The 24146-nt window shown below is 36.3% G+C and overlaps 1 protein-coding gene and 1 long non-coding RNA gene across 4 annotated transcripts in view; both read right to left on the bottom strand.

Annotated features, from left to right (window-relative positions):
• Positions 1-1508, bottom strand: part of CLOCK (clock circadian regulator) — a 31811-nt gene extending 30303 nt beyond the window's left edge. For all 3 annotated transcript variants that reach the window (XM_009277411.2, XM_009277413.2, XM_009277412.2), the window contains exon 1: positions 1422-1508. In XM_009277411.2, coding sequence (XP_009275686.1) covers positions 1422-1468 — 47 coding nt within the window. In that variant the 5' untranslated portion in view covers positions 1469-1508. The remainder of the gene's footprint in view (positions 1-1421) is intronic.
• Positions 1509-1625: 117 nt separating this feature from the next.
• On the bottom strand, positions 1626-22537 carry LOC103897401. Its single transcript, XR_657488.2, has 5 exons — positions 22441-22537; positions 18843-18930; positions 13611-13670; positions 4146-4260; positions 1626-1712 (listed from the first exon to the last, which is right to left on the bottom strand). It is a non-coding gene; the product is annotated as an uncharacterized LOC103897401 (long non-coding RNA).
• Positions 22538-24146: the final 1609 nt, after the last annotated feature.

The following is a 24146-nucleotide window of genomic DNA, read 5'->3' as shown; positions in this document are numbered from 1 at the left end:
AAAAACTTAATTGAACACTACTTAATTTTATTTTTCTATCTTCTTGATTATTTGCATTACCTTACCCTTTTGAAAACATGAGAGAGAACATAAATAATTTACTTTCACTTATTGGCAACTTCTATTCCAATTATTGGAAATATTTACAGCAAGAAAGTACATTTTTCTTAAATACTGAAGTATTACTAATGGAAGAGGGCTGAGGAATATGCTATACTTCATCCATGTATGTAATTTTATAAATATACAATTAATATTCATGTTAAACAGTAACAGTAATTATTCATTATATTTGCTTCCTCACCAAATATCACAGAACTTTTCCTCAGCTTGACAACTGTCCACGTACTGCTAAAGACGTATTAAAATGTCAAAAGGAGAACATGTTTTCCTTTGAAGATACCTCAGTATACTTCATACAACACCTTTGCTTCATTTCCTTTTGTTTTAAAAGTCAAGTCAAAACTGTTGTTCTGTTTTCCAAAACTGCTGTATAATGGACTTTCACATTTTATTTCTCTGACTTCTTCTCTCTGCTTTCAGTCTATCTAGTGCTGTCCACACCGACCTCTGTGTGTCCACCCTTAATTTTTTTTATCCTAATGTCTCCTTCCCTTAAGGCAAGTAACTGTCTTTCTAAAAAGCTTACCTCATCTCTCTGATTTATAACTGATAAATCATCAAGCAATTGTACATTATGATAAGCAGTGATGTTAGGAAGTAATTATTTTGTATGCTACTTCATAAACATAAAGCTTTTAAAAGGAATTCGTATATTCAAAAGGCTGAAGTTTCAGTGAAATACCACAAAACCTCACTAAAATAACTGACAAGTCAGACAAGCATCTTAAAAGTTTTACCCTTTGCTTTTACTGTTATTTATTTTGATCAGGTTTAACTTTCTGTAAATTTGATGCAAGTTTCATTTCCTGAAGTCTCAAAAATGGTAGTACACAGAAAATTAAGGACAGATGTTCACCTAAGCTGGTAAGAAAGTCCAGCGCAAGGAATCAAGTAGAAAAACATGTCTCAGCTATTACTTTTCCCTTGAAATAGGTTAGCAGGTCACTTTACTACCATCTGCAGCATCACTAATTGTTTAAATGTATTTGTTTTCCTTAATCAAATATTGAAATACTAAAAAAAAAAATTCAAGTAAACATTAAAAATCAGCTCAACTTGCACAGATGCTGTTCATGGCTGAAAACAAGTAATACATTTTAAGATTCATCTCAAACAATAAAAATCAAAACAACATGTCTAACAACTGCCAAAATAACTTTGTCAAAAATAGCCAAAAACTCACTCCTCTTACTTTTTGCATAAATTAATATTCTCTATATATTAACCATAAGAAAAAGATCATTAAAGAAAGCATTGAACAGTAATTCCCCCAAAACTCTCAGTATCTATTAACATACCTGTCTGCAATGGAGCTCATTTTATGGGTGCTTATGGTAAAAAACATAACATATCACACTTTAGTCTTGTGGTAGACATTTGTACGTTTGCCTATAAGAGAAGAAAAAATATCAAAATGTGACTCTGGAGGAACAAACATGTTCTTCAGTAGAGCATGAAGTTTTCATTTGCTCTATAAGCTGCTCTTAATCCTCCTTACCTGTCTGCAATGGAGCTCATTTTATGGGTGCTTATGGTAAAAAACATAACATATCACACTTTAGTCTTGTGGTAGACATTTGTACGTTTGCCTATAAGAGAAGAAAAAATATCAAAATGTGACTCTGGAGGAACAAACATGTTCTTCAGTAGAGCATGAAGTTTTCATTTGCTCTATAAGCTGCTCTTAATCTTCCCTTCTCTTCCAACCTTCTGCTCTGCCCTCCTACCTTCTCTAATGCAGTCTCCATTACCATCATAACCTGGACTTTAATACCTCATTTTACATGACAGAGAGTTCAAGAGAACACTGTTTTATTAAATGCCACGATAAATAAGTCTGGACTAAACCAATACAAACCTTTTTCTGACTCTGACTTCAGATATAGCTTTTCATTTTTATTTTAACTTTTACCTAAAAGACTTATAATTTTGAAGGTCGAACAGATGTAAAATACACTCCTCAGTAGTAATATTTAGAAATTGTGCAAACAGAAAGTATTTAGGATGTAGCATTTTACAGCTATAATTTATTTCTTACTATATTTTTTTCTTGAGCACATTGTTATAATAGATTTGTGAAATGATAACAATAAGATACGTATTAGAATGTGCTCTCCATACTGTGAGAAAGTTAATTAACCTGGCCATTCTTAAAGCAGTCACTTACTCATTACAAAGTTTCAGCAGGAAGCTTTTGGTTTTCCAGCTGTACATATGATTTTGAATAAAGAATGTGAATTAAATATTAATAGTGAGCATAGGAATACAAAATTAAAATAAGTATTTAATTCAACAAGTACCTACTTTTAAGTACCAAAAATTACAAAATTACACGGGTTACAGAAGGGTTGAAAGTCAAACATAAACCAATACAATTAAACCTTTTTCTTTGATATAGAAAAGTCAGTTGTCAGAGGCTGCTTAAACGGAGCAGCAAGATTGTAACATTGTCAATGATTAAGGAACAACTGCATGGCAGCAAGAAGTTTTATATGAGCTGAACTTGCAGATCTTCAGGAATTTTTACTATGTTACAAACTTAATAGTAAAAAGGCATTGCATTTATTTCAAAGGAGCTGGTTTTAGTCACTTCAGTGACTCATAGTTTCTGAGAAGGAAGGATTTGTTTGTTTCTGAGAGTGCCAAATCCAGTGGAACTTGCAGTGTTAATACCACAAGAAATATGGCAGCAACTCCATGATCCAGACAGTCTGCAAAATGTTCCAGGAAAATCTTATCCCAGTTTTTTAATATATGGGGAAACTGAGGAAGAAAGCTTATGTTTCAACCAAACGGTCTCAGAGTCTACAACAGCCACATACTATGCAGGTTTGCGTCACAAGACTAGTATTTTTGCCCGCAAAGTTTGATAACTTGGGTGCAGCGGGAAAGTGAACGGGAGAGCTGTGCTGCAGCACAATCTCTTTCAAGATGCATCGCAAGGTGTGCATGCGGTTTTGCCCAAATGCCCCATGAGCCCTCTTACCCACTTCTTCAATTAATACGTCTTGCCTTTATTCTCCAACATCTCGTGCTCTGAAGACACACTGGAAGCAAACCATTCCTTCACTCCAATTCTTCAAAATAACAATTACACTGGCCATACTGACAAATTAAATTCTCCAAATCAGTTGGCCAAGTTTATAAAGTAATGGAGTTGCACTATTTGAAAACCAGCCAGAAATGGCATGAGAAAAGTATATTATGAAGAAGTGTTTGTCTGAATTTTTGTCAAAAGCACACAACAGACAGGTTGCTCAGCAGTAATCACTGGCATGGAATTAAGTTTAAAATCAAGACACCAATTAGAAACTTGTTTTCATTTAGCTTACATAGTATGCACTAATACAGGTATGCACTAATTACACTTTTAGCCCTGTGTTAATTTTTAAACAAATTTGATCCCTAACATTATAGGGATCAAGCGTAATATGAAATTCTGTAGGACAAATGATACATTGTTCTCTTAATCTGCAAAAGAAAAATACATGTACAGCTAAGTACAGAAAACTTTCACCTGTGACATAACTGACATCTTCATTATTCAGAATCAGAATTTAAAAGTCAGTATTTTCACTTTAACAAAGCACTCTATTTCTAGAATTCAACAAAATCATTTGCTTGTTACAGTATACAGATCCTACGTCAGAACTTGCAACTTAGATTTGGTATCCAAGACAAATAGTTAAAAGAACATAAAGACTACAGGAAATGCACCTGTAGTGCATTTGTTTCTCACTTTTCAAGGTCTGACCCTTCTGTCTTTGCATCCAAATTTGCAAGACACTGAACATTCTCAGCGCTTATACATGCCAATGGATAAGACTGCAGAGATAATTCCAATGAAACCAGCCAAGTTTAAAGCAAACACTACAGAAATCAAGGACTATGTCTACTTTTGAGATTCAAATTCAGTCATGTTCTGGAGAACAAAAGACACTACTTAACACTGCTACTCAGCCCTTCAGTGTTGATAATTGAAAGCCACAGGAACCTTATTAATTATAAGAGTACAAATTTACCTTTTACGCTTTAGGACTTGTTAAAGTGTGAGGTTTAAGGATGAAACCTGGTTGCTTTGAAGAACAATGTGGAGTTACAAGTATCCTCTTCTGCAGAAAAGCATTAAATTCTGAACTGTAAAAAAATAAAAAAGGAAAGTTTTAAAATCAATGAGTTTTAAAATGATCACTTGGGTTTTTTTAATAAAAGAGAAGTAATCTTTCAAACAAGAGTAATTTATAAATGCAATATTCTGCTTATTAAAAATATCCCAAGTATTTCACTATCCGAATTCACCTTGTTTTAAAGCTCTTCTCCTTGATAATCAGGATATTCTGACACAATTTCATCTCTACTTTAAGCTATCACTTTACGCCTATCTTTAATCTTGACGTCATTTTTACTTTTGAATTTGGTATCACCACCTATGTCTTCACTTCCACTTGTGACCTTCAAAGTATATCTTTATACCATTATTTAAACACCTTTTCCGCTGAAACTCTTACTTGGGCCTCTCCTGGCTTTCTCAGTTACATCTTCTCCTCTCCAAGTCTCCAAAATCGCCACTCTCAGGACTCCAGACTGTATAGAATGCTGCTGCTGGCAACTAGGAAAGCTGCCCAGCTGCATTATTGCTACTCCCTCAGACACAGCCATTAACCCCTTCTTTCAAAACCCACTTCAAAAACACTTTCAATAATGTATTCCAAACTTACTTCACAAATGCACTCGTTCCATAAAAAAACTCAGCACCAGTATAAGTGATCACCAACTTCCAGTCTCTTTATACCACTACATTTCATTTGTAAGTTTCTTCCCTTGAACCATGCTACTTTCCACATTTTTGTTACATGAAATCAGTTTTTTCTCTCATCTTTATCCCGTTTCTATCTGCCTTGCTTACTGTTCTTCCAATAAAACGTATTCGCTATACAATGTACTTGTACCACTTCTGAAAAATTTTATTTTAAAGTATATTAAATTCTAAAAATGAAGCTGGGATCTAAAAACTAAGCTTATGCTACTCTTAAATTAATTAATGGATTTTATGGAAAACACCAGAATTATCTCTTATTTGATTAGAAAAGTTAGGTTTCTCCTTCTCCTGCACCTAACAGAGGCTCTTAAGCGGTTAAAACACAGATGCAAATATTAACATAGGAAGTTAAAGCACAGCAGAACAATCAGCCAACAGGAGAAAAACAATTACAGCATGATTCAGTGAAGCCACTCGTTCTTTTCTGGCCAAATAACCTGCTGGCCCATTGACCTACTTTTTTAGGTGCTTACAGCCTCCTCTCCTATTCTGTTTTGTTCCGTTTGACAAGTGCAAACATTAGTAGTGACAAAGAGTCCCATGGAAGTCTAGGTTACAGAGACTGCAACATGAAACCTGTGTTTTTAAACTGCTTGGAGTCGAACAACTCTGCCAACTCTCACCCAGCTCCTAACAGAGTTCTAATGAGGAAAAGTTTAGACCTCATCTCTGCAGTATGTAGAGGTGCATTTTTAAAAAAATCACAACTAAACTCTTAAGACAAACACCACAGGACTTAAGCACAGAACCGTATTTGATAACGTCTAAAACAGAACTAAAAAAAAGGGAAGTTTTTAAGGATATTTCAAAAAGGGATTTTAAGATGAGGAGGAAAGGAATATGCTTATGTCATAAATGAACATAAGCAACCTTAAACCAGACCAAAAGGAAAGCTAATCACAGTGGAAAAGCTTTTGTAACCAAAACCACATAGATCTCTAACTCAGTAGAAATGGCATGCGTGTGAAAGCCAGCAGAAAGGTTAACACGCCTACACGCCAGCATTGTCAGCCACAAGTGTTCAAAGGTCATGGGTCTGTCTCCACAATTCATGAGGTTTTTTTAAATACAGTGAATTATGTGTATTTGCCTCTAGATACTGTGTCTTTTGTACACATTCAGTGCACGTTTTCAAACTTTTCTGCAATCAAGAAGGCTAGAAACTTACTATCTTTAAGAAAGCTGAGGTCCTCAATCAAAAACCTTAGCTGCTGCCATGGATATATAAACTATTAATACACAACATTGCTCAATCTGTAGCAAAATCACAAAAACTAGCAACGCTGCAACTTCTGCACTATGCTGACTTATCACTCATGGAGAGGCAATAAGTTATTGGGTGCCAAGTTATTGCTTGGCCAAAGAAACAAGGTTCTGAATAAGTCATAGGGTAAAAAGCCACAATCCAACCTAAGGTAATAGTGAAAAGCTCACACCATGTGATAAAACATTCCATGTTTTAGACTGAAAGAATTTCAGTAACTTCAGTCCAATTTTATTGTCAACACTGGTATGCACGTTGGCGATATTAAATCTTAGAAACAAATTCAAAGACTGAACAAACTGTGAAATTACACTACAGTCTTGCTCATGACAGATGTTCTGTCAGGACTGGACAATAGTCAATGTGTTGCCTGTACTTAATTTTGTATATAGTCAGTGACTGAAACCCTTACGTCTCCAGCACTTCACCGTAACAGTAACATTGCTAAATGTTTTTGAGGAAGAATCAGCATTGCCCTTATATTGTAAAAAAAGATTTTTACATAAATGTCTTGGTTTTATAAGTAATATTTTCATGACTTTACAGATTACAGCCCTCAGACAGAATTAATGTGCGGTGACATGTATTATTAAGACAAATAATTTCACCCAGGAAAGACCACAGGAAAAATACAGGAAACAATAGTTTTCCAACACTACAGTTTCTGCAAACAGAAACAGATTAACTTCTTTAATACAACCTGATCTCGCTGCCATAATCCCATTTTGTCAGGGGAAAAAAACTAGTAGTTATAATCACTGAGGATTAGCTTTAGAGAAGATCTTGTTTAAAGAATCAAAATCACAGCACACCAGTCTGTGCTTCCACAGCACCTGATGCCCCAGCAGAGCTCTAACACTAGTTACATACCAGGGCAAGCAAGCCAAAGAGCAGAAAAATCACACTGTGAGCCAACAGCTAAGCCAGCACCAAAAGCCCTATTCATTATACAGATTCTGAGGATAATTATAAACCTTCTCGACACTCCTTTCCAGGAGCAAAGAAACATTTGATTCTGATAACTCGCACTCCTTTCCAGGAGCAAAGAAACATTTGCTTCTGATAACTCGGATTATGAACTTCTGGGGTTTTACTCTACTGGGACATCCCACCATAATGGGCAAGCAGAGATCCATCCATTATCTTGTCCCCAGAATAGCGCATCACTATCACTCATGTTTTCCATTTTGCTCTTTGCTTCATAGATTTACCCCCAGCCCAACCATTTTTCTCTTTAGCTTTTTCTTTTTTGGAGGTGGGGTAGAGGGGCGGAGAAGGGGAAGAACTTATTTTGGTTTAGTTCCTCTCTAGTAACCATAGACTTTTGTAGAGAGCAAGAGATGTTTAGACAGGTAAACCATGACCTGCTCTCGAATCAGATACAGTTTGGCCTAATAGAACAAGCTAACAGGTTTCGAGATACTTGCTCCTTTGCTTGCAATGGTATACACACCAACAGAAAGCAAATTAGGGTAATGACTGATTGATCCCTTCTCACTAATCAAAGGCTATCTGTTAAAATACTATGTTTTTAAAATGGACATATGTCTCTCATTTTCTACCTCAAAATAAAAAAAAGGCAAACCAAACAAAAATATCAGAAGATAGGGCTGAAAGGAATTTCAAGAAATGCTGTCCAAACTTTGCAGCTGAAAAGGTTATTCTAGCAGCTGGGAATAGTCATATATTGCAACCTTTTCTCTATCATGCCAACAAACCAACTGTAATCTTGGTCTGTACTTGTGCAGAAGAGCTGACACATTCCAGAAATGTCATTTTCTGTAGATAAATGCACTGTAACACCAGGTGTACGTCTTCACCTGCTTCACATGAAAACAGAGTAGGAGAGAGCTGCTTCTAGTGCAGACATCCACACAACTTGATCCCAGATGGGCTTTTAATAGCAAAATTTGTGAGTGGACACGAGCAGCCTGCTCTGGCAGAGCAACTTGCTTAGGGCCACTACTTTTGCAGGGAGTAGACAACGACGCATCTGTGTACAATATAATGAAGAAAGGGCAGTAGGACAGATGACAGGCGGTGTGGGTTGCCATTATCAGAATAACTCATCCAGTCTCAAGTCTGTTCCTGAGGGACTTTTGGGAAAGAGGGCAAGGCCAAGCAGTCTATAGGAGAGATGAACTGCCTGGTAGGAGGCCTGTTGTGGTAATGGTCAGCGATATCACAGATTTAGTCGAGTTACAATGGCACTTGAAAGAGTGCATACTATTTGCCCACAGACCTATTTGTAGATAGTCCAAATAAACAGCAGCAGTTAGACGACCCTACAGATCACCATGAGTAGGAGGCAACATAGCAACCACAGAGGTGAAAAGAGGTTACGTTCTTAGAAATGGTTTGTCATACAGATGTGTCCTTGTCTACTCCCTGCAAAGGTAATAGACCTAAGCAAGCTGCTCTTACAAGTTTGGTAAAACTCACTGTAAATAATATCCTCCTAGAAACATAGATGATGAGGATTAGAGGAAAAAGCAATTCTCTCCCGCATTCTTCATGTATTAGACTGTCCTGCCATCAGGAGAGAAGTTTGCTCTGTAACTTGGGACTGAATGCAGTTTGCAATTTCCACCTCTCTAGCTCACGGTTAGAGGAAACACCCCTGCCCACCACTCCTCTGTTCCAGATCATTTGAGTTGATCTCTGCTTGATCAGCTGTTCTGCTACCACCATTCCACTCTTCTCTGGAGTCTGCATCTCCTTCCCCTTCCTCACCACAGAGATGGGCCCACAGCTCCCTCCCTGATAGGGTGCAGCTCTAATCTTAGTTCAGACTGCAGTGAAGATATGTGCAAGAAAGCTGTAAGAAGCCTCTGACTCTTCGCCTGGGCTACGTTGGAGCCTGGCCCATGCCTGGTCACGTACACCACTGCTCTGGCCTGACTCGCTGATTTGACTTCTCGTCTCGTCCTCAGATCTGCCTCCTCTCCAAGAACTCGCTGGCAATCTGGGCACTTGACGGAGCCTGGCTGCCTTCCCCTAGGAGCAGCCTGCCCCTCCAACTCCCTGGGAGTGACCAGGAAAGCACTCAGCAGGTTGCCAGGCTTCTAACAAAACTGGTCCTTGACAGTAGGGTGCTGAAGCACTTACCAGGCTTTTTTGCCCCTCCATCCCCTTCCAGGCTGCTTGTATTATCTTTGCCTTCTAGGATTCAAATTAACTACATTTGGAGATACCTGAGGTGTTGTTTATGCACTCCCTTCAAACTATTAACAAAGATTATTAAAAGAAAGTAATTATAATACTGATTTTCAGAGTTTGTCAGTAAACACTCTCCATGTTTCAGAAAACGGTAAAGGATAATCAAGAAAGAGTACAAACCTAACTAAGTCTATAAAGAAAATTCGAAAGGTAGTGTTTAATGATCCAGTCATCAGAAACAATTGCTATTCTTCCATATTCTCATTTAAAATACTTTCTCAGTCCTTTGTAGTCACAGTTCCTTACTGGAGATCCCCTTCCTTCAATAACAAAGCCGTAAGTGTGGCAGAAATAATGCTTGTAAATCCTGTGCCACTAGTCTGTACAAGAGAAAGACTGTGGCTACATGTTACGATTCCACTTGCACCTGCTTTTATTTATAAAGCTCCACACTGCTTCTTGCCACCCTTCTGTGGCTTTTACTGGAGGGGCACACCCCTTCAGCTCTGGCCACACACTGAAGTAGATTTGTGAAATGATGTGTCTAAAACAACCCACATATCACACAGTTTTAAATACGATCTTTATTGTCTTGTTCTTATTAAAGAGTGTGGCTTCATGTACCTTTGAAAATTGGCACAGCTGAGGAACAGTACCCCTCTACAAAGAGGAGCAGGAACCTCTTAACTACATCTGCCACTGCTGGATCTGTAACAGGGAACCATGGGTTAGACTTAAGTGTATGCATTGTGTTTGCACATCTGTAAATCTCCATTTCCTTTAATGGGATTCTGGGCAGAAACATCCTGCAGCCAGTCAGCTCAAGAACAGATAGTAAATAAACACTGCGCTGTGGAAAAAGTGCTGTAGATGGTGTAAAATCTGGAGATTCTGCTATTCTCTCTCACAGGAGGCATCTAAACTTGGTATATTTTACAATGAACAAATAAAATCCCAGCTTCCTTCTTCCAGCTCCTTAAATAGAACTGAGAAGGTAAGCAATTGACAGGTTTTTTTCAGAAGTTCAAAAGGGGAAAAAATACCATATACACATGCTCAAAAGTTTAAATTCCCACTGAATATTACTAATTATCCCAGAAAATTGTCTGCTACATACAAAACAATGATTTTCGACAGAATAAAGTTACCGACAGAATAAAGTTACCAGACAAAAAAAAAAAAAAAAAAAAAAAAAAAAAAAAAAAAAAAAAAAAAAAAAAAAAAAAAAAAAAAAAAAAAAAAAAAAAAAAAAAAGTTCTTCACTTGACAATTTATCAATATTAACAGAAATTTAAGGAAGAAACCTTTAAAATATGGTACCAAGATATGTATCCTGGAGTTAACAACACTTTGAAATGATTCATCCAATTACAAATGTGCATATTTATGAAACAGTGTTAGCAATTTTATATGTTTTGTATCAGATACAGATGTTAGTTTAAACAACAATTTGTCTAAAATGATTTGTCATTTTTTCCTCAGAGCATAAATAATACCAAGAATACTAATAAATCTAACCAAAGAGGAAAAATTAAACACTTTATTCCTACACTGAAAAATAGACACGAAAATTCACCGAGAAATGAGACAGATCAAAGAGTTGAACACTGTTTTTCCTCTACCCCAACAACAAGAGAGAACAATGTCTAGATATAGAAAGTAAACTAATTTTTGAAAACTGTCCTGGAGAAAATTCATTACCAAATTCAACAGACATAATTATTACACATTCAAAGCAAGATAACGCCAAGTAAATTCTTCTTCCATTCCATACAAAATTGCTGCTCGGTGTTGATATAAACTCATGTTTAAATTTAGGAAATGAGACTTTACAATTATTATTACTGCAACAAAAACAAACACTCAGCCATCCACTACAATTAATCTTGCAGAAAAACATGAACCTACATGTTAGGCAAGCACCTTAACTGCCAGACTTTAAGTATGCATGTGTGTGTTGCGAGGTGGAAAGGTAGCTAAAAAGCAGTTTTTGAAATTCACACAAATGAATCTTTCTAAAATTCTATCCTAGACCAGAAAAATCTACCCAATGAAGATTTATTAGCTTTTATATCCAAATGAACACTTATACTTTTTGCATATCTCACTATTGCATTGTAATATCTTCAGAAAACCAAGAAATCAACAGATGGCCAAGAGGGTCTTGTAAGAAGTTAAGTGATTTCTGCATCCCATGCCTTTACAGTCTATTTAGGAGAAATTTTAAGGATATAGCTATGAGTCTTAAATCAGTTTTGCTTGATTTATAATCCACCTTACCTTTTAAGGGGCAACCAACTCTTTCATATCAACAACTTATTCCTTTAAGATATCATTATCTAGAACATCCAGACATCAAGAAACACCTTACCACTTCTCAGTCATGGACACATTAAAAAGGGGTGGAAGGGGCAGAGGGAAAGCGGCATGCCATGCCAGACAACTCAATAAAATGATCTCAAGTTGGGTTGTTGATTTGGTTTTTTGTTTGTTTTTTTAAACAGGTGACAGACTTATTCCTAACTCATGGACAGGGTACTCACCTAGGATGTGGGAGAAACAGACTACTTCCTCTGAATCAGTCCGCAGGTGAAGAATTACCACACATAAGATAGCAAGACCAATACATACATAGACCATGCAGGTAACTACATGGCTACAGATACTAGGCACTTCACACCCTAACAGTTATTTATATTTGTAAGCACTTTTACCAAACTCCTTGGTCAAGCTGCAACTTTTCATAATGTTAGCCTTTGATCATTATTTTGACCACTCATTTCCACACCCATATTAAATTCCCTCTCTTCTGCTAGCATTAGTATCTGTGATCACACAGTCAACACAGCCTAAAACTGGTCCAAACTAAAACTAACCCAAACACTGTTTCATTCATCTAAATCAGCTAAATTCGTTTCACCATATGGCGGCTCAAAAGCTGTGTTGGCACAGGGGAAGGGGAAGCAGTGAATCACCAGGTTAGACATTTTTTGGCAATAATGCCATTTCATGCTGACCTACACCATGTGTTAAATTACAACCAGAGAACAAAATTAGGAAAAAATGAGATTTAAATTTGTGCTCAAAGAAACAAGCGTTGTAGCTACTACTTGAGAAGTCTGCTTCATATTTAAATGAAACATCTGTACTCTCCCATGTATTGCTGTATCTCATGTGGCAACCCATGACAAATGAAATTTTTGGACAGAATGAGGTTTGTTTATATACACTGATCCAGACTCATGGATCAGCTTCTGAATGCAGAACTCAGCCTTAGAGTCAATGGGAAACTCAGGCAAAATGTAAAGCACAGGAGTATACATACCTGACGTGTTGCTAAGTAGTTATCAACCTATCTATCAAGTAACATGTTAATTAGCATGAACTGTGACTGTTTTAAGATGATCCTCAGTACAGATACTTATACAAGGGTATTCACCTAAACGAGTAATATGAAACTAAGAAAATTTAATGAAAGAATGATTTATACCAACAGCAGCTGTCTGTAGGTCTTAGAATTGTACAAGTGTACCAAATGGACATATATAAAAAAAGGACAGTTGCTAACAGCAACACACAAGAACAAGTGACAGGTGTTTCAGAAAGCTAGTATTTAATCTGAAACTTAATTATCCATCTCATGCAGAAATGCAGACATGTAAATAAAATACTTTAAAAATATTTAGTGATGGGCATAATTTTTTCCAAGTTCATTGCACAATCCTTGATTTGTGCAGCTGTGGAAGTGCTTCTGATGCTTAGATTTCCCAGCATGGGTGACTCATGCACAGCTAAATTATTCTGTAAAGCTTCTGTGAAGAGTGGACTGTTTGACTGCCTGAAGAATGGAGTAGGCAGTGCACTTCACTGGAAAGAGTCTTCAAAAAGAAAGAAGTGAGGCTTCACATTCACATTTCCATAAAATGAGAGAGTAGGACCATTTTAAGCTCCAACACTGAAGCACAGTCCAAGTCAAAAAATTACCAAACAAGCAGCTCCTCCTCCCTGTCTCCCCCCACCCCTTTCCCCTAGAAGTCCTGCACTTCATCCTGGACACCAGAAAGCAATAACAAAAGAAAAAAGAATGAGGTAGTAGAAAAACAGAACAAAACAAAATATGGGAAACGCTAGGGGATGCTAACTTCGGTGTATTCAAAAAAAGATGTGGCAAAATACGCTTCTGTTTTAGCATGCTTACTGTTATGTTCATAAGATTAACAAGATGTAACAAAAGTAAAGACTTACTTTTCTAAAATTCTGGTGTTTGCCAGTGGATCCTTCAGTTTTTCCCCCAATACAAACTACCTGTTATAGAAAAAGCAAGTTTGTACATTAAATAAAAACTCAATACTATAGTTACAGAATTCCAAACCCCTGCATTGCACTACTCCTTAATTTCATTAAACAAAACACTAGAGTTACTCTTTTGTCAGAACTTTCGATATAACAATCCAGGCTCAACTGGAATTACAGCGATTGCAAAACCTGAGATACAGGACAAGTCCTTCATATTACACAGGCAACAAATGCCTTAATAGAAAAGGGAAAAAACAAAATAAAAAAGTTTTGCAATTGGTGCAGAGAGGAAATGTCTTAACTGTTGTCTTGGCTAAAAAATGGACAAAACCAAGGCAGAAAGCCTTCACTTTTCTTGTCCCTGGAAACTATTTGCAACACACTTTGCAACCACTTTGGGGATAGATGTTAGGTATGCTTTTGCCACCCTGGTATAAGCAAGAATCAGAAGGAAATGGAACATCAGCCAACATTTAGTCAATAATTGAGACTATTATTTAGTCAATATTTAGTCAATAATTAGACTTGCTCAGGCAGGAAAGATGGTGCATTATTTTAACAAAAGGGATAGTACTGCCTGCACTAAGCAGAAACAGCAATGCAGCAATAGAAAATAGCATATAAAGTCAACTCTAAATTTAACGTAATTTTACTGCAATCATTCTGCATATATACGGAAATAAAAAGGAAGAACATCTTTACTTAAGTATTCAAATCTTAGAGCACTGAACACAACTGAATTTCTGAATGTTCAGTAAACACTGTTCAAAGGAAAATTATAGTTTGAAGTAGCACTGTAACATTTAACCAACTGTTCTTTAGCACTCTGTGTTTCTAAAACATTATCAATTTATGTAGATATCAAATTTGCCCAAGTTCTTTCTTCATTCTCCTGAGCAGCAGCAGCATGCACTCCTCCTCTGTGGCTTGCTACTGACATGAGCAGAAACTTTCAGAGCTCGTGCTGACTAAGCGAGTCCAGGAAACCTACTGAATTCACCTTCTGAGGGTCACCAGAGAGGCAGCGAAAGCAGACCAAACAAATTCCTTGTTCCCATAGATCAGTATGCTCTTCAAGATGTTGAGCCCAGTCAATTTAATTGTAAATTAAGTTGATTAGTTACGATGACAGTATTACTCTTCAAGCATTAGGAATTTTTTAAATGCAGGCTTTCTGGACCTTGCAGACTAATTCAACACCCAACAAATCTGTCAGTTATTTCCCATTCCCCCAGCTCTTTCAAAAATATTTTAAGATCACAATATTGACTGAAAGGCATAAAACATACTATAACTGAGGAATTTCTAAGCCAAGCTTTTTTAAGCTTTGCTGCTACCATATTCGAGATAAGAAATTTCAGGATTAGGTCATGGGGGGGGGGAAAAAAGGTGCAGCTCCTTTTTGTATTTTTGGAAATTCAGATTCTGTCCTGATACTTCCATATAAACTTTAAAAAGTTTCAGAGGAGTCCTCAAAGTTATTTATGTGAGAACTATTAGTCCCTTTTACCATCTACAATACTCAGCACAAAATTATATCAACTACTTGGGACCATACTCACTACATTTACGTGACTGTAAACTCTTTTCCTCAGCTTTTTTCTTTTTCTCTTTTACCACTTCTCAAGCTTTTCTTTCACAGAATGATCAGACCACACTATTTCTACTTACCAAAACACATCTCGGTATGCTTACTTCTTGCCCCTCAAAGCCTCCTCTGCACTCTCAAGTTCTCAACACCTCCCAAATTAGTACCACCATGTTTTATTTGCAAACATTTGGAACCTTCCCTTCCAGGTCATTACTGAAGATGCTAAAATTAGCACTGCTTAAAAGACTGCCATCTCAACTAGCAAGTAGGACCTAGTTAAAAATCAAGTTGCACTAGACGTATTTTACAATTAATATTTTAAATCAAAGCAAATGTGATAATCCACCTCTTACAGGCTCTTTTCCCACTTTATTAACAGAACCTGACTTAGATCGTCCAGCACTTAAGTCCTGAAAAGTAACATTAAGAAAGTATTTATAAAGGCATTATAGCTATTCCAATTTTCAGTTAATCTATCAGTTATCAAAAAGTAAAACTATAATCAGGTTTTATTTTCAATGGCAATTCTCTTCTGCTCAGAACATTGTGAATATGGTTTCAATGACCTAGGATCTTGCTAGTAGCCTATTTAACACTGGTATTGAGGAAGGGGATTCCAAAAGCTATCAATAGTCACAGGAAATCCTGAAGCTAATATAAATTATATGTTGAGGCCACATGCTAACAGGGTAAAACAGCTGTATGTATTTAAGCATACATTAAGGCTTGAAACAGTTCAGTTATGCCTAACACATTAACAAATATGCCAATAGAGTGAGAATGAACTATACGCTTCAGCATAACCATGCAATATTTATAAGACAAGATTACTTAAAATAATGAGGACTCTTTATAACTTGCTGGCTTACAATTCTCACATTTTGACTCTCAACATTTTTCTTCATTTTAAACTGAGGCTTGTACCTGCCTCAGTGAGGCCTCCTCCCAAAGCTGCTACATGAAGCAGCTAAGTACTAAATTTTCATTTTTACATAATGCATTGGTTTTTTGCTAGCTGAAGTGCTACATACACACGTGGCAGTAATAATGCCTCTTTTAGAAAGGATTATACAAATTGAAGGGAGAGATGCTTAAGCCTAGGAAAATAAAATATGCTAACTTTTATAATATGTTTATGCCAGTTACAACATGAGGGAATAGACTGAATAAAAACAATTTAAATAACACTGCAAATAACTTCGTTTGAAAAAAATCACTGGCTTTAATAAAAAAAAAGTTCTCCAAAATGCTGCTGATACTTGTGCTGCTACAACCTTAGATATTTTCTTTTAATGATTATATTAAAGGGCTGTTGTTTTAAATGTCCCTATTGATAGAAATCTTACTTGAATCTTGGAAATTTTCTGGAAAAAATGCTGAAAGCTAAGGCCTAGATTCTGCAAAGATCTAATAAACATGAAATACAACTGAGTTTAGTCCTAATCATTGGCTTAGACATGCGGGATATTACACTAGCAGTAAGTATACAAAATTCTCAGGAACCTCTGAACTTAAAATTACATGGGGCAGATGGGGAGAACACTTAACAACTGTTACTCCAAGATAACATGAGTTAACATTGGCAACTAAATATTACTTAAATTTCCAAAACCTTAACAACTGCCATCTACAACCTCAAACTGAGGAATTCAGTCCAGGGGAAAAAAACAAAACAAAACTGTCTTGATTCATGACAGCTCAATGCACAGAAAGATTGTAAGAACTGCAAACACCTGTGAAGACCATTTCTTTCATTTTTTGTCTTGTTCTCACTTAATGACTACAATAAAACACTGGAGCTGTTTTTTTTTCAATGCAGATGAGCAGCTCAAGCAAACCACGTGGGGTAGGAAGTATACAAACTTTAGAATTCTATATAAAAATTATTAAATGAAAGAAATCAGAATATTCCTATATTTAACAATTTAAGAATATAAGCAGGGAATAAAAATAGACTAAACAATCAAAATTTCAGAAGGCAGTTATGATTTCGCCATTTGATTTACTGCAACTTGTAGTATTTATCTGTTTCCTTGACAGTTTGTATTAACAAAAGTTGCAAAAAACATCTGTGGCACTTTGAAAGTTGTAAATATTAGCACCGAAACTTACGTATCTATTCTACAAATCCACCTATATCACAGATGTTCATTGCCCTCATCTACTGACCTATAACCAAAGTGAACAATTTTGGCTATGTCTCCATTAGCAAGTAATCTGGAGCAGTAGAAATGGATCAGTAGATCAAAGCAGCTGGTGCTGACACTCATATGCTAGCTGTTCAAGAAGGTTTATTTTGGATTAGATTTCACCTGGTCTTCAGAAGCAAACATCACCATCACACAGGCCATTCAAAGTTTTCCAGCGATTAAATAATTGATTCAGACCTGTATGTCCCCAGTAGAGCAGAAGAGCTCTTTGCACCTGCAGCAGAACTTAAAAACTAGTTTTCTGAGAAAGGAATGTAGTTCAAACACCCTGAGCAAGTATGTGGTAAGGGGAAATAATTGAGAGATTTTCTCCAAAACAGTATTAATGATCCAAATCAAAATGGTAATGCATGCACTGGAATTGTATCCTACCTTTCCAAACCAGATTAACCAAAGCAGGTATCATCTCACAAAACAGAATACTTGAGGGCACTGAAAGACTCTAGAAAAATTCTGTAAGTTTTTATTCTTAACTCCTCACATGGCAATCTACTGGCTATCACAAAAAGAATTTATTTCCCCTATTCCAGAATTCAGAAGACAACATAAAACTGGATAGCCCTACCACTTCGGCTTCATTTCTCTTTGCTTCATTTCTTCACTCCATCTTTTATGTCTTTTTTTTTCTTTTAAATATTTTACTTCTTTTCTTGTTTCCCCCCTTATTTCTTTCAGATTTTTCTCCCATTTATTTATTTATTTCCTCCTATTACCTGTGCTATTAAATACAGCAAGAGAAAACTGAAGATTCTGGCATCTCTGACCTTTCAGACAGAGCTGTCAGTGTTGTTTTTATATTTGGAAATTCAGATGGTGTAGACCGAGACAGGCATGTAAGCACTACTACTGTGATTTCACTTGCCCTAACTCAAATGAAATTTAAAAGGGCTAAAGATGAACATGTGTTTGCTTCAATCATTCAAATTGATCTCTAAATCCAGTGCTAAGCAACCATGTGAATTGAGAAAAAGCAGATTAATGACACAGAAATATTAGTCTACTATAAGACTGATATTAGCCTGGTTCTAAACATCATCTCAGAGAACAGCCACAGGAACACCATGACAGAAATGCTAAGGGAAACTAATCAAGCAACTTATGTTATGGAAGAACTTCGTTACAGAAACACTAGATAAAAATATATTTGGTGTATACACAGCTTTTTACCTTAGGAGTAAAGCCAGGAATATATTGCTTAATCTTTCCCTTTTTTTTTTTTTCCCCTTTCTGAGCTATGTCATTTGTTTATGTAATAATTTAATCTTCTAGATTTGAGGTTAAATGCCAGAGTTTCCCTTAGCGTTGTAAGTTATAAACAGGATTTTGCCACACACAATTAACTCATTAGTTGCTTAGAATAATCAAAATATTCAGACTCACCTAGTTTCACTGACATTCAATATACAGCACCCAAGTAATTTTCCAGAAGAGTTTTGCAAATGAAAGAATGGGTTTCACTCCGCATTTGCTAAAATTTAGATGAAAAGAAAATCAGAGCTCTCTAAAGCAATTCCTAAAGAAAAATTGTCTTTTAAGAAAAACAAAAAACAAACCACAAAACAACACTATACAAACCTTCACATGAACATAAATTGAAAATTTTAAGTATAACCACAATCCTTTTCATTTCAGAAGCTTCCTTCTGTGTGGACCTGGGCTTCAAAGCAAAACCCAGAGTTTGTAAGTAATTCTGGTTTTAATAACAAAAAAACCAGTTAGCAGCAATTTTCATCAACATTAAATACAACTTATTCCACTGATTTTTTTTAAACCCTGTTAAACAATTACAGAATTCAACTGTAATTGAATTATGAATTCAACTGTAATTCAATTATGAATTCAATACTGCATTTTTAATCCATAAAAATCTAAGAAGCAATAAATCATTCCATTTACTCCTACACTGAACACAAATTCCGTCTTCCTGTAACTCATGAACACCAGACCCTCTTAGGTCACTTCAACACAAAAATCACAAAGTATTTGAAAAGAAAGTTCAGTGCAGTCCTATAATAAGCAAAAAGGAGGGGCAGAAATGTTAAGATATCCTCCACACTATACATTCTAGTTTCAGCAAAAGAAAGTGGAACTATGAGTCTCCAGCCTGTCTTGTAAGTCTGCCTTCATTTGTTTCATAATTTCAATCTTTAGACAAACAAGGCGGTGATTTCTCCCACATAGCACCTCTCCCTCCTCTCTGCCTGGCCTAGAGCATACCTTTGCTTTGGTCAGCAACTCCACTACTTTATTTCATTAATTTAAGTCAACTCCTCTGATCCAAATGTAAAACCCAGGATAATCTCTTCACTTCCTCAGAAACAATCTCTAATTTCCCTTAAATCTCAGTTAGGAACCAAGAGACCATTTTCAGATCATTAGCTCTCTATATCCTATTAAACAAATTTTGATTTAATGAGTTGAAGTTTTTCTTCACTGTGATAGGCAGAGCAGCCCCAATAATTACAGCCAAGATAACTAACTGCCCTACAATACTACATCTCCCATTCTTTGTGGATGGGCTCTGATTGTGGGGATGCTACTCCTTATTCATTGCACTTCTACAGCAGGTGTGTAAGAACAAATCTGAATAAGAGTGGTTTGACTTCACTATTCTCCTGAGTAAATGTGTTTTGCCCAAGTAGTGACATGGGCATGTTTCCAGAGAAGCACAGAGGCACTACTGCAAGCACTCACACATGCACACAAGTCAGTGGGAAAGAGCACAACAACTTTCAAATCTCTCTTCTATTTCTACAAATCAGTGTCAAAAGTCTTTTCTCTCTATTTAGTTATTTGCTTTTCACACTTCTATGAAAAACATTTAGAAAAAAATGTATAAAAAGATGTTTTTATATAAGTAAACACAAAAGTTCTGTTAACTTAAGAACAGTTTTAAGCTGAGGATTTTCAGCACAAGTTAAAAAAAAAGCTCTCAGGAAGAAACACAAGTAAATGGACTAATGAAAATGTAAAGGTGAAAGAAAACAGCCCATGGAGAGACAAGCAGTAAATAAAGCTGAAGTACACCCTGGAAAACACAAATTCTTAATAAAACAAAGCAGGTCCTCATGTCTAAAAAGGTTACCTGAAAAGCAACACCAAAGATGCACAGCACACATAAGTTTTCAGGATGCTCAAAAAGAAGTCTTTCCTAACTTTTAACCACACACAGTATGCATTGTTCAAAACTATTTTATTATGATCTGTTCTGAACACAAGAGCAGCAATAAAGAAGAAAAAAAAAAAGTATATAGAAAAGTTGAATGAAAAATGCACAAAAGTTATATACTACTGAAGCAGCATTTGAAGGACAGAATCAACAGTAGATGAGGGACGGCTTTAAGGAAAAGCACAAGGAGTGCAGAAGAAAGTCTCCTTACTCAGTGTTTGTACCTGACATTACAATGGAGTGGAGGAGATTAGGCCTGTTTACTTCTCACAGTCCAGCTAGAACATGCTCAGTAGCTCTGTCTGGTTATGACTAAAAGGATTTGGAATATATCTACCTCATCTGATCTGGACAGATGAAAAGGATTTAGGCAAATCATTGAACTGGTACAAACCGTATTTTCAGAAATCTATCGTGCCGCCTAATGTAAGAGTTTGGGATGGCACAAAAAAAAAAAAAAAGCCTGATACTGCAGCATAACAGTTTAAGTTTTTTACTAAAACCTTGAGTGCTTGCTCTAACATATGCAGGTGCTTTGTCGTCCCAGTGGTAAGATTTTCATCGCATTTTGAATCAAGAAAACAGTACGTTCCTCCCCCTCATCTCATTCTCAGACACAAGCTGACTTTTGGTAAAGTTTTAGCTGAAGCAGATATACAACGCAAAGAATTACTGCTCAATGATTTAAGTCTTGCTAAATTATAAGCAACTAAAACCAGGGTCTTAGAATAGAAAGTGTCAAGCATCATTAACTACAAGCACTGCTACCTGTAACTCCATTCATGACCAAACTTCATGCATGACCAAACACCTCCAATGCATAAGCCATTAGGAATATAGGAAGGCTTTCTGTCAGCAAGACAAAATAATCCAGTTTCAGCAAGATCGGTACAATGTCTGATCTACCTAAATAGATCAGTTTCTTGGGGTTTTTTTGACCCAGTCAAAAAAACAACGGAACATCTGTAAAAGTTTAACAATAGTATCTACTTAGAAAGAAAAAGCATATAAACACATACATGAAGGCTACAGGGGGCCATGGCCATGATCCTTATGATACATCAAATCAAAACCCCTCTGTCACTCATAAGATGAACCTTAAACAAACGACCCTGTCTGTCGTATGTTTCTCTTTGCATGACTATGGATGTACAAAGCAATCAGTAACCTTATTGCAAGATAAGACAAATCTTGCAAAGATGAAAATCTGCACCTCCTGGCCCATTTTCAGCTGGATGGTACACAGTGTCCAATCAAGGAGGTGGGGAAATGCAACCCTTTCACAAGTAAGATGGCATGATCAGAGATATTGCTACTTGAACCTATTAAGATGCATTCTTTTGCTTTCTATATATTCTTACATTACTGGGGTATTAAGCCCATCGCCACTTTAAAAAGAGCATCTGCAAGAAAAAAAGCCACCCAAAAAAGCTGTAAGCACAGCAATACATATGCTCATTCACTGCAACACATCCCCAGGAGAGATATTAATTCAGTCTCCAGAAACCACAGGGCCACATTAGCACACTTCATTGCTGGGGACACTACCATCATGAAGTTTGGTGGGTTTTTTTTTTCCTTCTAGTTTCCAAGGCAGCTCAGGTACAGTTAGTTCAATTGTTTCATTCCATGCTCCAGTGTACAGGATGAAAGCTTATTAAAAGCTTATTTGAAGTTTATTCTTGCCCCTACACAACATTAATTTCAATCTCAAATTGAAGTGGAATGTCTACCTTGCCTGAGGTTGAAAGAGAGATGCTTCTGTTTAAAGCGTTACTGTTCTAGTAGCAATAAAATCTACATACTTACTTAAATTACCTAGAAATGCATTGTGCCTTGTAGAGTGGGCGGATAGCATTAGTAGTCCAAATGTGATGTCATCTGAGCAAAAGTCTTCTTTGGCACAGTCTTCTGAAAAACAACAACAACAAAAAAACCTACAGTTCTATAAAGATGAATCCATTCAAAACAACTTTTAGAGGTAAGCCCTTGATTGCTGTTCTCCGTTTTCTCTCCTGCCATTTCAGTCACTTTATTTCCATCCCTAAACTGTCCACAATTTCACTTTCCAATTCCTCTATTCAACATAAAGAAGTAAATACACATGAAGGAGAACTTCAAAATTGCATACCACCTTTTACATAGCTCTGGCACTGCCTGAAATCCAAATCTGCAAGACAAATGCAACAGCCTAATGGTAACATTAAAGTTACAGTTCTAACACTGCCTACAAAACATTAATATTACAATTATTATATTACAACTGCTTTGGGGTATATTATGACCTCGCAGAACATCAGTAATACACCAGGCAAATTTCTGGAAAGAAAATACATCAATACAATCTTAACTATGTGTGTGTATTATGGTTCAAACAGGACATGCGATCTACCTCAGAACACAGTTTAAAACTCTCAGAGAACATTGCACACAACAGCATAAGAAAGTCTCAAATATCTTCCCCTCACTAATGAAAAACTAATTTCAGTAAGCTGTACTGAGCAGAAGCAAACTATACAATAGATATTTCTATACACAAACACTCTACTTATTCCACAAAGAAACAGCTCCCCATCTACTACAGATCACAAATTCTGTATTACTACATACAGTGCTGTGTTTTAAACACGCATGCACCAATTTGGTAATATAATCTTACTGCTGACAATCCTGCTGGGAAAACTACTGCTAGTTATCACTATTGACACTTTCTATTCAGCATTCCCATGTGACAACGTATCTCCTTTAAGGTATACATAAATCTATTTCCTTCTTCCACCATATGCAAGGATAGGCAGATTTCCTTTGACATAAGATAACAAAGAAAAGGAAACTTCAAAACCCCTGTTCTTTACCACTTTGTCCCCCAGTACATACAACGTAGAAAGAAGCAGCTGTCAAGCTGGGGAAGAAGAATGCCAATGTTTGAAGAAGGTCTACTAGACAAGCCTAATGGGATAAGAAAGGTAGCCTTTATCATCTACTTACTTATACAGTAAAATGAAATATTCTAATGTTAGAAATCAATGTTTTGAATCAAATACCAGTATATAGATAAGAAATGGCAAACTATACTCTGTGGGGCAGGAAAAGTGTCTAGATGCCAATTTAAAAAACAATCTATACAAGTTTATGAGAGATTATTTTTCATTTCTTAGGCCAGTAACACAAAGATTAACATAACTCAATATAAATCAACCATAAATTTAATTGTCCATATAAAGGTAGTACCAGTTTAACTAAAATAATTTTGAAAAGCAATTTCAGTTACTTTAATGAAAAAAAGTTTGTGATCCTTTTGACTTAGATAAAGTGGTAGTGCCTCAATTACCTTTGGTGTTAGAAGCTTCTATAGTCCCACCTCAACTGCACTGAAACTCATAAAAAGTCCTCCAGCTTATACAAAAACTGGGTGTAATAGGAGGTAGTCAGAGCAACATGAATGCTGGAGATTTAATTTTCAGGCACAGTTGCCTGTTGTTTTGCCACTCACTTTAAAAGGAAGTTAAATTGAG

This window comes from Aptenodytes forsteri, unplaced genomic scaffold (genome assembly GCF_000699145.1).
Source record: "Aptenodytes forsteri isolate BGI_AS27 unplaced genomic scaffold, ASM69914v1 Scaffold65, whole genome shotgun sequence".
Lineage (NCBI taxonomy): Eukaryota > Metazoa > Chordata > Aves > Sphenisciformes > Spheniscidae > Aptenodytes > Aptenodytes forsteri.
This window is presented reverse-complemented; position numbering and strand designations above follow the sequence as displayed.